This window comes from Pieris napi, chromosome 16, assembly GCF_905475465.1.
Source record: "Pieris napi chromosome 16, ilPieNapi1.2, whole genome shotgun sequence".
NCBI lineage: Eukaryota > Metazoa > Arthropoda > Insecta > Lepidoptera > Pieridae > Pieris > Pieris napi.
In genome coordinates this window covers 2,066,358-2,082,751 of record NC_062249.1, presented here as the reverse complement: position 1 = coordinate 2,082,751, position 16,394 = coordinate 2,066,358, and the positions used below count along the sequence as shown (strand labels likewise).

The following is a 16,394-nucleotide window of genomic DNA, read 5'->3' as shown; positions in this document are numbered from 1 at the left end:
ACGCATACACCGGCTTGTGGCCTAAAATTATGCTCAAGACAATAGCCTGGATAGTGCAAATGTTCAACAGACGAGGGAACTATCTTGGTCTCCGTTAGAAACAATAAGGCCGGCTTAGCCGTCTCGAGGTGAAAGTGGACGGGATTTAAATTAGATTGAAGCCCCCTAATGTTAGTAAAGTCTGTGTTAAATTGTGTTACCGTGAGTTTATTTCTAGATTTGCCTCTGCAGTTGAGCGGTATTTTGTCCCCCCCAGAATACGCGGGACAGCCTGAGTGAGTACACCCAGGGACGGATTCTCCTGTACTAGAAGTGCAGGTACCCTCCTGGGGTAAAAAAGTTCTATTTAATAACGCTGCCATGATGATTCGGAGAGGAAGGAAATGAGCTTCCGGGAATCCCACAATATAAAACGAAACGCGACACACGTCCTGCGTGGGCCACTTCACGCTTTTTTTCAATGGGAGAGTGGTATTACCCCGGTCGTGTCGGCTCATTCGGCTGCTTACGCAGCATGACACTCCCACTACTTGGACTAACTGACTGCGCTGGTGGAAATAGTTATTGTTCAAATATCCCACCAACGGGCGATGGGGTCGTCACTGCCCTACGCCTTAAAAATCCCTTAGTCGCCTTTTACGACACCCACGGGTAGAGATGGGGAGGTGCTATTCTATAAGCCGGCACAACACGGCTGATACATATGAAATTGGCGTTTTGTATGATAGTTACAAATAGTAGATTTTTTTTAAATAGAATATATTTAATTAATCAAACTATCCATAGATATAATAGTACCATTGCTATCTATGTTATCTATCTACTTTTGCCTTCTTATAAGTAGTTCATTGATTCCTTTACCACAAACCATTCGGACGGGAATCAACATATTCTTTGAAGGCGCTTTCGACTACCCCATCAGAGTTGAATTTTTACCAGAATTCCTAATCAAAGAGGAGATATTTGAGATCAAGTACGACAAAACATCAACTACATATGCAAAGACCTAATATTACTTGGATACGATTCTATACGAACGTTTTATTCGTTTTCGATTTTAAAACATACAAAAAAAATATATTTTATAAATGTTCTTCTGTTCCTCCACAGGGTTTTATTTCAAAATAAAACTGTAAGGTATATTTATAATCATAATATTTCTTATTATTTAGAAAAATGGCCTGCGTAGCACCATCTAGTAATAGTGTTTGAAATTAAAATTGTCCTATTGTCTCTGTAATTAGTATTGGTACATTTTTGGACAATCGCTTCTAGTAATCTAATCTAGTAATTTGTCTCTAAAAAAACATATACCAACTTACCTTAGCATTCCCACACCTAACCAGCGTCCCCATAAACGCAATGTTGTCTTTGTTCACCCTTCCAGCGGATGCTTTATTCGGCAGAACACTTTTCACTGCTGGTTCTGTTTCACCAGTAAATGACGATTCATCAATGGCCAAATCAGACGATTCAAACAGTCGTAGATCAGCTGGTACCCGATCGCCAACATTCAGATGCACTATGTCGCCTGGTACTAGGTTTCTTGCCAGAAAATGTTCGAGGCTACCTTCGCGGAGGCTGGAAAGAGGGGTAAAGTTGAATTAGGCCTACAACGCACTAGCGGCTGGCCGCGATGCGGTGTGCCGCTGCGGTAGGCCGCACATCGATTATTATATGAAACCGCACGATAACGACGCACTGATTTGCGGACAACTGTCAACCGCTCCGGTTGTTCTGGGGCTGCGACGTGCCGCACCGGTTGAATGATGCGGCGCGCCGCGTCCCCTCCACGCACTCTGCGTGGTTAGCCGCAAATACCGCGTCCTACCCGCCTCAGTCATCGCTTGTTCTTTGCGCTAGACACTACGCAGAGGTTTTTGACGATATTTTCTACGATGATATAAATAAATAACTGCCGCAACTTCTTCAACGTCCATCATGTGCAATATTTCAAGAAGCACTTGACGAGTGACGATTGCGGCAGACCGCAATAGGGACGGTTAGCCGGAATACGGCATGCCGCTACCGCAGACCGTATATACCGCGGCCTACCGCAGCGGCACACCGCGCCTTAATTATTCTCAATGAATTTTTAATACATGTTAATGGTTTTTTAAAGTTGCAGATCGAAGAGAGTATAAAATTCCCACCTTATCCTAAACATTTTCCACACTAAGTGTCTAATGGTCCTAAATTCGATTTCCGTTTCGATTTGTTTCATAGTTAAAACGTAGTAGATTAATATTTTTGCATAAAAACTGAAGTTATTCATTACACAAAAACACTTAAATAATAATATCTAGTTATCTCGACCAAATATAATATAACATTTATACATTTACCAATAAATGCGTTTAACCTAAGACTAATACCCATAACCTAAATGAATAAACAGAGTTGTAGCGCCATTAGTTTTGTAGGAATTTGTATTAAATAAAATAAAAATGTGTTTATTCATTATAAACAATGGATTACAATGTGTAAGATTTGGGAAGTAAAAATACCTGTCAGGGTTTCTAGCTCTTCCATTACAAAGTTAAATAGAATTTTAATTACAATTTTGTAATTTTAGTGTATTATTATTAATATATGGTCCTTAGGGTAAGATTCATAGTCGAGACTTAGCGCTGTACATATCAAAAAAAATTTAAATTCTCGACTTTTGATTTTACTGTTAAATGTGTCGGCTTCCTCAAAGCATTTTAATTCACCGAATAGGCCGGGAAAGATTGCGCATTTAAATTGTTTTTTTTTTTTTTTCAATTTATTATGCCAAGAGTCACCACCAGGATAGCATAAAAATGCTTACTGCGCTTTTTAAGAGGTAACTAATAAAAATCTTACCAATTGCAACTGGGCGGGACAAGCTTATTCAGTTCTTCAAGGGATTTCTCAGATCGATACTCCTGAACGAAGGCCACCGTTACCACGATCATAATTGCCACTGTTATAGACACCGCATCATCGAATTGCTTCATACAAATGCTTACGACAGCGGAGCCTGAAAGCAAATGTTTGTTAGTGGTACGGGGGTTTCATACTTTGTCTTTGAAGTTTTTGTTTCGGCCTGCCTATGGAAATGAGACATTAACGAAAAATTTTACATTTACCTACTGATTAATTAAGTTATTGAAATAATAATTGATAAAATAATATGACAATCACAGTAAGATAATAATTACTTAGATTTTTGTATTGTTAAATACATCATAACACAATGTTAGTAGTTAGTTAATAGTTGCACAATGTATGGATAAAGTACCAAATAAATTGTGCTATTTGACACTTCATCGGACTCATAACCTATGATGGACTTTATGTGACGAATAGCGCTATCTGACAGTCGTGAAACGCAACAATAGTGTTTATCCTACCAATAAGTAATAAATAGCTAAATTGGAACTTATCCTGACATTGTAAAAAGGACCCTAAAATTATTACTTCAATCTGTTAAACTCATTTTACACGACATAGAATATGTTGTTTAAATTCGAACACAATTCCTATTCGAAATTTCAGTTTGTAAACACATTGATAATACAATAACACAAAATCAATGATATTTCGTTTGATATAGCCCATATCATTTAACCACGCCCAAGCCCAACACTGTGTTTATAGCGATACAACACTTATTAAATCGATCGGCACTTTTCTTTATTGCTTCGCTGCAATAGTTTATTGTATGTATACTGATATTCATATTGTCTATAGAGTTAGAGGGTAAGAGGGTAAGGGTAGCTTTCCACTTAGCTGGTCATGGGTTTGAATCTTGGCTCTATACCATTACCATACCAATTTCTCGATCAGATCGACGGTGATGGCATGTTAAACTCGAAAATTTAAAACGTGTGTCAAGACAAAAAGATGATCACCTACTTGCCTAAAAATAAATAGTCCTATAAATAAATATTACTAACGCATTTCTTAACTTTAATAAATGTTGTATGACTGATGATGACCCCACCCTAAAAAATATGTTTTTTAATCGTACAAATTCTGCATATTAAAGGGGAATAAAACTTATATTTCCACAACTTCAATCTACTCAAAACCTATAAATATAAAACGTCGTACAGATTAGATACTTTTTAAAGATTTTATAAATTAAATTACGAATAGGTATCGCAATACATCGAGGAAATGCTGCCAGGTATAAAAGTACACTGCCACCGGGACCAAACTTTTAAATTTATATTAATTTTAATTAATAGAAATTGAACAGTGCAGTCTAGTGGCTTCAGCGTGCAACTCTCATCTTTGAGGTCGTAGGTTCGATCCCCGGCTGTGCACCAATAGACTTTCTTTCTATGTGCGCATTTAACATTAGCTCCAACGGTGAAGGAAAACATCGTGAGGAAACCGACATGTCTTAGACCCAAAAAGTCGACGGCGTGTGTCAGGCACTGAAAGCTGTTCACCTACTTGCCTATTAGATTTAAAAATGATCATGAAACAGATTCAGAAATCTAAAGCCAAGACCAAAAGAGGTTGTAGCGCCACTGATTTATTTTTATTACTAGCGACCCGCCCCGGCTTCGCACGGGTGCAATGCTGATACTAAATACACTACAGAAAAACTGTGCGGCCGGCCGGTACCGCCGCAAATGCTACGTCCCGCAATTTTTAAATCTGTAATATCTTCGAAAATATTCACTTAAATCATACGGTGTAAAGGGCCATATAGATCTATATTAAATGAACAATGTATTCAAGGTATTTAATTGGTTAAGGATTAATGCTGTAATGGTTAAAATCGCTTCGAAAATTAGCCATTATTTGTCGTAAAAAGTAAATGACAAAAAAAAGTTATTGTGGGTTATCCATAAGAGATAGACATATACCATCGCGGACTTTTCTGTAGACCTTTTCAATGTGTACAATACTTAGTACATTATTTTGATAAAACTCGTAGGGTTCAGCCTGCGTTTGCAATGTAAGCGGAAAAAATTTAATTATTTACGACATCACATTAGAAACCTCAAAAATAACAGTACTTCTCCACTATTTAATGGATGTTATTATACATATAAACCTTCCTCTTGAATCACTCTATCTATTAAAAAAAACCGCATCAAAATCAGTTGTGTAGTTTCAAAGATTTAAGCATATAAAGGGAAATAGGGACAGAGAAAGCGACTTTGTTTTATACTATGTAGTGATTACTATGTAGTTTAAGAATATAATAAATACAGCCCTGCGATTCTGTAACTCACTTTTCGAACTCACACAGCGGTTTTCAGAGTGCCAAATCATAAAATGACTGCCTCACAACTGATTTCAGAGCGACCGCCGATGCGAAAACCGCTGTGTGAGTTCGAAAAGTGAGTTACAGAATCGCAGGGCTGTATAATTACAAATTAGGTTAATTATTTTAACTGGCTCTATAACTTTTCATTTACTACCAAAACGCCAATGCCAGAATCGACCTTGCGCCTCTAATTACGAGCAATCAGGAGTTTAATAACGCGTAAAAGCAATTTAGTCGGCTACAACAATGAAATAAGATTTATATTCGCTTAATAACACACCGATTATACCAATTCATATTAATATTTCAGCCGTTTCAATAGATTCACTCGAAATGGGAGCACAGTGAATAGGACGCCATTTTTAAAAGCAAAAATAGAGACCACAGATTACAATAGACAACTTTAATGTATGAAAGTTGGGGCATTGTCAGCAACGGGATTTGACATTGTATCTTTTGGAATTAAATTTAATAAAACTGAAACATTTAATTACATTTAATAAAGGTTACGTATAATAAATAAGTTTCCAACGCTTTTTTTGAAGTGACACTTCTTTAGGCGCAAGAGGATACATTTTTACGGATGAAACGTCACGAAGATGTGCTGCGTTTTTGTGGAAGAAAAGGGAGAGAGCGATTGAGACCGATGGAGAGTGAGAAGGGCGAATACCTTATAGAAATTCTATTTTTAAAATTAAAATTTCGTAAAGAGAATTTATGAAATATTAGTATTTTATATTTTATGCAAAATAACTTATTGAAATCTTAAATGACTAAGAATTTACAATTCGTAAATTAAAATGCCACGTGTTTTTATTATCGAAGAAATAAATTATAAAAAAATAAATTTATTATTTGTATTAATTTTCGCCACTTTTAATATTTTAATGACAATTAAATTCATTAAATTCCTAACATATCTTCCTTTTCACTCCCTCTAAGTCTCGGAAATCTAATGTGTTAGCTTTGTATAAATATGAAAAGACTTAAAGATTAGTTTGTCAAAGAAGTTTTACTTCTGACATTTTTCTTTGTACACAAGCACTTTTTTTAAAATTGTAAGCAGCTAATCGCAGAGGATTTTATGTTTAAATCTCATAAAGAATGTTTAGTGTTGTAGTTAGAAGTGTAGTACTAGCGTTTAATTAAGGAAAATGTAATTATTATTGTATTATTTCTATTTACAGTTTATTGACAAATCCACTTTTTTTTAAAGAAATATTTACAATTTTTTAATTTAAAATTAAGCCAAAACGGATTACATACACGAAAAATGACTACTAAAACATTGTTCTAAAAACACCATTTATTTAAATAATTTATAACAAAGAAAATATGTTTTAGTTAAATTAAATATATCTATTTGCTGGTAATTAGTATTATAATATGAAGGTATACGATACATGAGAGTTAGTACATCAATCAGTGAGTACATCACGTGTTTACATTCTATCACTACACTACCTTACGTATAAAATACATATTATTACTTTATCAGGTCCTTACCTTATATGCAATAATGTTTGATTAAAAAGAGAAAGAGAAGCACAAACTACCTACAACTTTTTATTATTATTTAGCATACAGGTAGGAAATAGCGAAGCTGATAAGCCACGTATAATTAAACCATTTTTGATTCATTTTCTAAACACCGTTCCAAAGCGATATAATAGTCGAAATAACACTTAATTCACAATCTATAAAAATATACGTAGAACATTGTTTTTTTATTCGTTAATAATTTTCCTTAGTAATAAGCAACCCGTTTATTCGTGTAAATGTATATTTCTATTATTAAAGGCGCATCACATTTTTATAAATATTTTTACGAATAGATAACTAATTAGGTCAGGTATCGGGTTCGATTCCCAGTCGGAGCGCAAGTTTATTTCTAAAAACACCTAACCTAATGTAATTAACTGGGAACTGAGACAATATCATTTACATCATGCATGTAATATTATAAATTGTGTCTTTAATATTACTTGGGGTACTTCATACAAGTCGTAAATTAATTTCACAGATTTAATTAATTTATATGGGACAGAGCCATCCACTACATTGTCGCATGGTACACCGCCAAGTGATGAAAATATGTAGAAAATTTTTTTTGAGCTGTATTAAGGTTTCGACATTCGGCAAATTTACCAAAAAATAATAAACAACGCGAAACCTGTCAATATAAATGTAAAAAATTAAATTATGTTGTACATTATCCTTGTTTGTTATCGCATAAATCGCTGTGTAATTCAATCAATGCGAAACCAATGTGGAATCTTATCAATTATCTCGGCATATACGATACATTATAGTGTACAATGACTAGCTTTCTTTAGAAATTGTAATAGTAATCTAAAGTTAGCAGTGTTTGCCTAGTGGCTTCAGCGTGCGACTCTCATACCTGAGGTCGTAGGTTCGATCCCCGGCTGTGCACCAATGGACTTTCTTTCTATGTGCGCATTTAACATTTTCTCGAACATTACAGGAGTTTTGACACCAACACGGTCCTAATAAACTGCGATTGGTCAGTAATTAATTACTTAATGTTAGTAGTAATATGCTAGTCGACTTTGGATATGGGTGACGGTTTTCTCTAACCATTTCCAGGTGTCTATCTATGCCAATAGTCTGCCACTCCTTTCCTGCTATTTCTATCAATTCATCAGCCCACCTTTCATTTTGGCCTGCCCACTCATCTTTTCCCAGATGATCCTTTCAATTTTGTTGTCTTTGGATTCGAAACATTACTAGATATTTATTTCCCATCTGACCTTAAGCAAATAAAGTCCCTTTAAGGAAAGAGAAGGTTTGCCACTTCCTTGCTGCCTAGCTTCTCGACTACAGTTGCGGCCTGATCGCGTGCCTAATGGGCTACTATGTAGAGTCCTATGTATAATGATGAAAGATATTAATTTCCAGATTTACCGATACGAGAGCAGAACCTAAATATGTTATGGTTACGGAACATTTCTAACTAGAAACATCAGCCCCAGCATGACCGATTTGTGTTATCTTTGATAAAAAATCACAACGATAAGGATTATTTTTATCTAATTAGAAAATATATGTTTAACAAGTAGAACAATTTTATTTACACGTAAATTATAGTTTTAAATGTGTCATAGCCACAATATGGAAGCACAAACTCAAACTCAAAATAACTTCATTCATTTAGGTAACCAAGCACACTTTTGAACGTCAACATAGAAGATGTTAAATTGATTTTAAATTGACATTTACTACCAGTTCGCAAGTCAAGGGCGTAGAGCGGGCAAGAAGAGCTGGCAAAAAACTCTCCCCCACTCTTTGTAATCTAAAACTACTCTCTTTAAAATCCCAAGGAATAGGATCACTTAAATTATCATCAATGATAACTAGACTATATATACCTAGACTAGAAGAATTAACATTTCTTATTATAAATTGAGAAAGATTGGAAAATAGTTGAGATGAGAGACAAATGGAAGAATTTGGAGGAGGCTTCACTGCATCGGTCGTACTAATATTAAATACAATAATAAACTTAATGTAATCCTATAGATAGATAGATATAAATAATAGGTATAATAATACCTACTCGAATTTTTATATTTATTTTTTTATTATTAATTTAAATATTCATTCTTTTGTTTTATTGTACGCGAATACATCACATTTTTATTTATTTAATGGAAACAAAACACTAACGAATATAAACTCGCAAAATATAAAGCACTGGATATGAGTTATCTATAGTAATATGTATAAATAAATATCACTCACAAATGTTTTTAAGTGCAAAACTCGAAGACGGCTGTACCAATACAAGTATTTTATTTTATTTATTCCATGCACTCTGAGAGTTTTTATGTATAGAAAGTTTTAAGAAAGAAAAAGGGTACGTGTACTTATATACGCGCGTAAGAAGTTATACTTCTTTGGCATTATGAAAAATAGTTTTTGATTGCATGCAAATAATTAATTACAATTAGTAATCAAAGACTGGAAAAGGAGTCATTATAGTCAATAAAGTTCAGTTTACATTTGAAAAATTAAATAAATAAATATTTATTATTATTCTCTTACATTAAGTGTACCTAACATAAATTCTATTATTATTCGAATGTTGTTTTTAAATTATGTCCAATGCCGTAGCATCTTCCGTGGGCAACTTCATCTGTTAATTTTGTGTCACGGTGCGCGCGCATTGTAAAATTTCACTCTCATCAATTTTTCATAACGCGCCTAAAGAAGTATAACTTCAAAAAATCGATTTATTTACTACTTAGGTTTTTATTCCGGAATAGCCAACAGTCTCTATGGTCATATCAAAATGATCAATTGGTATTTAGGTACTTAAAAGGTAGGCTAAGTAAAGAATCATATTAAGGCGAAAAGAAGTTCGCGAGGGCAACTAGTTTACAATAATATTACCCAAGATTTGGATTTTTGTAACAAATATGTAAACTCAAAAAAACACCATTAGAATGCTTCATAATGCTTCTTCCCTAACACATATTTATTTTAAAAATATAAAAAACAAACACCCAGCCGTGCAAATGTATTCCGCTTGTGTCCAATATAAATTCGCGACTCTATATAATATTCCCAAAGATTTATCAACACTTAAATATATGCTAAATACAAAATAAATGTCTCCGAACTATCATCCTCCAATCTTGTCTACCTGGCACTCGTTTTTTCCCTTTCGTGGTACCACACCATTATAACTACGTTATATTTTTCTAATAAAATTCTCGTATCACAATGTTCGTTCCCATACTCCTCCGAAAAGGCTCAACCGTTTCTTATAAAAAAAATTATGCATTCAGTACGTCTGAGAATCTGCTACTATCTTTCAACCCCCTAAGTGATAAGGTGTGTCCACCCCAAAAAATTAATTTTTATTTTTTAGACAACTTTTTTTGTTTTTATTTTTTTATGATTCAGCATACAAAAATACACACAACCCCTAATTTTCACCCTTCTACAATCAACCCCTATTTTTTATTATTGTAGATACATAGTTATTTTTATTAAGCTAAAAAAATGTTTTCTAGAAATAATATACATGGCAAAACAATGTTTGCCGGGTCAGCTAGTATTTTTCTTATTCAGAACTTAAAACAGTTTAATAATACTAAGTTTTTAATAAGTGAGAATAACACATCCACTAAAACCTATTGTCCGTAAAGTCAATGAACGGGGTCTAAATAGAAAAAACCTGTGCAAAAACTGGTTACGTCGCTATTTACGCTGGATGTCTTTATACAACACACACACACTTACAGATATATTTTAATGTAATACGTAATTCAAAATGAAAATATATTAACGGTAATATATATTAGTATAATTGTGTATTTGGACCCGTTCAAGTATTACGTAAGCACTATTTAGTTTTTTTATTTGGTGATTACGTCAACAGAAATTATTTACTTTTTTACACATATTACCCACACATTGTCTATGCTTGAAAACGAATGTATTTTCGAGGTTTCCTACAAAAAATTAATACGTTTATGTACTATTATTTTTGAGAGCTAAGAATACATCGTGAGGAAGCCGACACACTAAAAGTCGACGGCGTTTGTCAAAGAAGGCTGATCACCTACTTGTCTATTAGATATAGAAATCTGAGGCCAAGACCTAAAAGACTATAAATTTTACACACCTACATAATCTTTAAGAGAAATTAAATAACTAAAATTACGGCCAGTTCTCATACCAAGGGCTTAGAACGTAATAACAATTTGCATCATACCGAATAATTCAATAATTAATTCAAGAGATATGTGGTAATTACGAAGATATTCTATCTACAAACACATTTAAACTATTTGAGACAAAAAAAATAAAAGCACTTTATTCTTATTTCTACGAAACTATTAAGACAATAAACTGAACTAAAAAAGAGAAATTTAATAAAAGATGTATCCATGAGAAGACATAGTGTCTGCCGAGACAAGAAAGAGAGCAGGCACGGGATAGAACAGAATGGACAAAACTGGTTGCTAAAGAATGTTACTTGTTTTTTTTTTTTCAATTATTTATAATTGTTATTTGTTTTGTAAATTACGTGCAGTGAAATAAAGGTTTATTTATATTAATATTGATTATAAGACATTTTATAATTTTTCTAAACAGATGTTATAAATAAACGCGTTTTAATTTGTATTTTAACGTTGCGTGTATAATATTTTATAAATGTTTTCTTTTTGAAACCAAATCACTAGCAGCACAAAAATTCTACCACATCTTACCTAACAACAGAAGTATCAAAGGGTTCTGGAACTGCTCGATGTACTTCTTCCATAATGGATCTTCCTCTTTCACCTGGAACTCGTTGGGACCCACGAAGTTCATGCGATCATTTGCGTCTCGCCATGATAGACCTCGCCTGACTTCCACCTGCAGACGATCAGCCACCTGAGAAGAGGTACACACGCCTTTTATATTATTCATATTATTGGCCCATGATGGACCTTGGTCTAACATTTTATAATATTGTTTATACCAGACGCTTGTCATCGTGAAGGTTACCTAAACAGAGTTAAGACTTAGGACTATTTATAAAATGTATTTTATTTTGGACATACGAGAGTTTTGACGCATAATTTTACTTGGCAATCCCAAAATAGCAAGTGTTTTATGCGCACATACTCTTAAAATCCTCTGGTACAATGCCATTTGATTTGTTAGTTGTTACATATCTGCTCCAAATCATTGTATTTCATTATTATTATCATTACAAAATTATATATTATTTTGTATTTCTACTCTATATATTAAAATTCACATTCTTAATTTTAAGGAAGGGCTCATTCAGACATGAATCCGATATCGATCCCGATATCGATATATCGGCGATACTTTGGGTTTTAATTGCCGATACAACGATACTTTTAAATTTTGCGCTTTAAAAGTAATGTAACCTATGCCCAGGAAATCCTCACGTTTTATACAGACATACTTTCGTAATCGACTTTCTCCCCAAAACATGAGAATGATTTGTTTTTGAAACAAAAATCTTGTCAATGTTAATTTTAATGATTAACAGTTATCTATTTTATTTTAATTTAACTATTACTCTTAATTTTAATAACTGAATAATACGTCATCCAGCGAAATTGAAGTTAATGTATAATTTTAATAAATATTTTTTTTATAAAGATTATTCTTACGGCGGCGTAGTGCGTACATGACCGACCTTCTAATTTAACAGTAAATGTAAAATTAGAAGCATTTAATATTTATTTCTTTTTTTTGACGTTCATAAGTGTACATTGTGTTACCTATATGAATAAATAATTTCGATTTGATTTAACCTTTTTAAAAATCGCACGCTAAAGCCACTTTTAGCTCGAACATTTTTTTTATAATTACTTTAATAAGGCGTAATTTGTGATCACTAATTAAACACCTAAGGACATATTGATCATTATAGATACACAACTAATATATGTAACTGTATTTAAAAAAACTCGCTACAGTCAAAATTATTACAGGTCAATGACCTAGCGATAAAAGTAACGGTGTTAAGTAACACGGAAAGTTATTTACATTGCCATATATTAAAGATAAATATGTATATTAGTAGATATACGCACATTATAAAGAGGAACTATTTGAATTAAAAACACATATAATTTTCATCCCCATCAAAACTCCGCGGGCGAGCGAGCCCTATGGCATTGTCCAGTCCATGGGCGGCAGTATCACTTAACATCAGGTGAGCCTTATGACCGATTGCTCCTATTCTATAAAAAAAAGTGCGTGCGTATAAAGTACACAACTAAATTTTAACTCTTGTTCATATTTATACAAATCTAAAACTTTGGATTTCCGAGATTTAGAGGGAGGGAAAAAGGAAGATATGTTAGGAATTTAATGAATATAAGTGTCATTAAAATATTTAAAGTGTCGAAAATTAATACAAATTATTTCTTTGATAATAAAAACACGTGGCATTTTAATTTACAATTATTCATCATTTGAGATTTCAATAAATTATTTTGCATAAAATACTAATATTTCATAAATTCTCTTTACGAAATTTTAATTGTAAAAATTAAAATTTCTATAAGGTAATTCGCCCCTCCACTCTCTCCCTTTTCTTCGACAAAAACGCTGCATCTTCGCGACGTTCCGTAAAAATATTACCGTCATGCACCTCCAGAAGTTTCACTTCAAAAACCCATATTTAAATAGCGATATTATAGCAATCTTTATATGGCAACGTTTCCCGTCTGCAGGTATTTCTATATAGTCCATTGAAATGTTACAATTTGAGGGCCAAACTGATAAACATAATTGTAGGCAAAGCGATTTCCTACAAAATATGTAATCACAAATTTTTGTACGATGGATAGTTTAAAAGATATAGCGAAAAACGTGTTTTCACCCCTTTTTCCAAGATGGCGTTCGGGGGACAAGGGCGCCCCCCACAAACCCCACAAACTGGGGTTTAAGCTTGTATTGACCTCCCTACATGTCCCAAAAATAAGATTGCGTCCTCTACAAAATGTTCAGCCCATGTAACATTTCAATGGACTAATAGAATTTCGTGGGAATTAATAAGTGACTGCATTTGCAAGAGGTGACTTTAGCTTTTTTACGTTTATTACCTTGTTTAGTTTTTATAGATCTTAAGTGCTAATAAAATTTAATGCCTGTTAACAACAAAAAGTCATAAAACACAACCATAATGGAACATAAAATACACATACAAAATATACACTCCTTCACATAGTACATGAAGAAGTGAATGATTCAACTTAAATAACGTATTCACTAATTGAGTATACTCATGACAACTGCTTGAGGAACTTAGCGGGAAATGAGAAAATCATTTTTTTTTAGAACAGAGAGCAAACGATGCTCTCCTGATGTGAAGTGAAAATTCCCTAACCCATAGACACTTACAATGACAGAAAGCTCGCAAGTGCAATACCGGCGTTTTAAGAATTGGTACGCTCTTTTCTTGATGGACTCTAAGTCGAATTGGTTCGGAAATACCTCGACGGGCAGCTGGTTTCTAGTTAACTAGGAACGACATACATCGAGGTGATAGGAGTGGAGTTTCATATCTGCCTCAACGTCCAATGATGAAACGCAGATGCAACTCGAGTGAAATCTCATTTAATCTTACGTTGGAGAGAAGGGGGGTCTCGGCAAACATCACGCATTTTTTTCTGATTGAAAAAAAAATTGGGAAAACGGTTGACCCTAAAGGCCATCTCTGCAACTCCCCGCTTACTCCATACCTAAACGCTCAACATTTCACTTATTTTGTGTTTGAGCTCTTCGAGCTCAATAGAACGCATTCTGTGTTATTTTGAGTTGATAGCTTCTTACGCGTTTACGTAAGAAACCCACATTTTGAAATATCTCACGTGAGATTGGGGGATGGGGGTTGAATAAAATCTCACGACATCTCACCAGAGTGGAGGAACAGGAAATTTAAAGAAACACCTCACGTAATTTATGAACGCCCCCTAATAGGAACAAGAAAATACACAACTTTTTACAAACGCTAATCTCGAACCAGAAGACTTTTAGCTTATATTAAAATGTTTAGTAAATATAAAATTACCTCCTCCCAGCTAAGAATAGAACTCTCAACAGCGCTGATCCACATGTCTCCTGCGCCTACGCCGACGTCACTCAATCCTTGTACTCCAGTCTCCTCCGGGTTTGAATGCTGAAAAAGCATAAAAATTAGTGGCTGACTTAAATAGAAATCATTGTTAATTATTTGTTCATAAATTATATATTATTCTGCTCGTAAACACGGAAAATATTTATCTACCATAAGTAGTTATAAATATTTAAAATTTACATCAAAATATATTTTGGTGTAGACAGAGACACCCCTTATCACTTAGGGGTTTGAAAGATAGATAGTAGCCGATTCACAGACTTACTGAATATGCATAAAACATTTCATGAGAATCGGTCGAGCCGTTTCGGAACAGTATGGGAACGAACATTGTGACACGAGAATTTTATATATATAACGTTAAGGATTTTTTACATAGGAGAGTCAGAAATAGTCGCAAGTCTAAATATTGCCAACAAGCCAGGTCTTATAAATTGTCTATAGGAACAATTGTAGATATAGAAAAACTCATTAGCCAGCCAGGATTCGAACCCATACTAACTATCAAAATATATGCTCAGACCTAAAATTCTTTTACTAGACTGACACTGGTAAGTTGGTAAATTACCTTTACAAAAACACGTAAGGAAACCGCTGTTATTAAAATCGCAAATTTCCTTTATCGATAACACGTATCAATTATTGTTAATTAATTTTATCTTTGTTCTATAAGTGACTTGTGCTCAATTTTTGTATTGTGTATTTTCAGATACATACTAAGAAAAAAGGGAACCCGAGCGGGAACAACACTGCAAAATAGGTCAGGTATTGAAACAACAGCACGTTCAGAAAGGTTCAGGAATGGAGGAGACCTTTGTCAATGACAATATGGCTAATTGATGAACTTGACATCGTAGAATTTAATTATACATATTTAAATAAGAATTACGTTAGAAGAACTAAATTATTTAGTTTTCTACACAGATTACCCACACATTGTCTATGCTTGAAAGCGAAGTGCATTTTCGAGGATTCTTACAAAAAATTAATACGTTTGTGTACTATTATTTTTGAGAGATTTGCTTACTTTTGCTGACAAGAAGAGGGGGGGGGGATTAATTGCAGCAAATCTCCTAAGGTATATTTTACAATTCCCCAAAAGCCTTGCTTTAAGTCATGAATCCCTGCAAGACATGTAGAATACGCGCATTGATGGCCGAACAATACGCTGCTAGTTCAGAAGCCAACCTCCCTACCTAGCCTCATTACAAATATATAACAAAGAAAGTAAATATTTAAATTATTTAACGTAGTACATTTGTCACCACACAATATTATGAATTAAGTGTAACGTCTTAAGCAAACATGCTTTAATCGATTATTGTATTGAAATCTTGAATCACACACATCAGTTACAGTCACACGATTTTAAATTGTGATCAATCAATAATATTTAAACGGAAAACGCGCACAATAACTACGCATTACGGTTTTTGTGTACTAGGCAAAACTTTAAAAACTTATTTAAATAAAAGCATTTATTGTTTTTACTGTATTTAC

General features: G+C 33.7%; 1 protein-coding gene across 2 annotated transcripts in view; it reads right to left on the bottom strand.

Moving 5' to 3' along the window:
- The window catches only part of LOC125057041 (calcium-transporting ATPase type 2C member 1), a 40,332-nt gene that overhangs the window by 21,229 nt on the left and 2,709 nt on the right, over positions 1-16,394 (bottom strand). For both annotated transcript variants that reach the window (XM_047660469.1, XM_047660468.1), the window contains exons 2-5: positions 14,829-14,936; positions 11,497-11,662; positions 2,848-3,004; positions 1,323-1,581 (exon numbers count right to left, since the gene is read on the bottom strand). In XM_047660469.1, the coding sequence (XP_047516425.1) occupies positions 1,323-1,581; positions 2,848-3,004; positions 11,497-11,662; positions 14,829-14,936 (690 nt within the window). The remainder of the gene's footprint in view (positions 1-1,322; positions 1,582-2,847; positions 3,005-11,496; positions 11,663-14,828; positions 14,937-16,394) is intronic.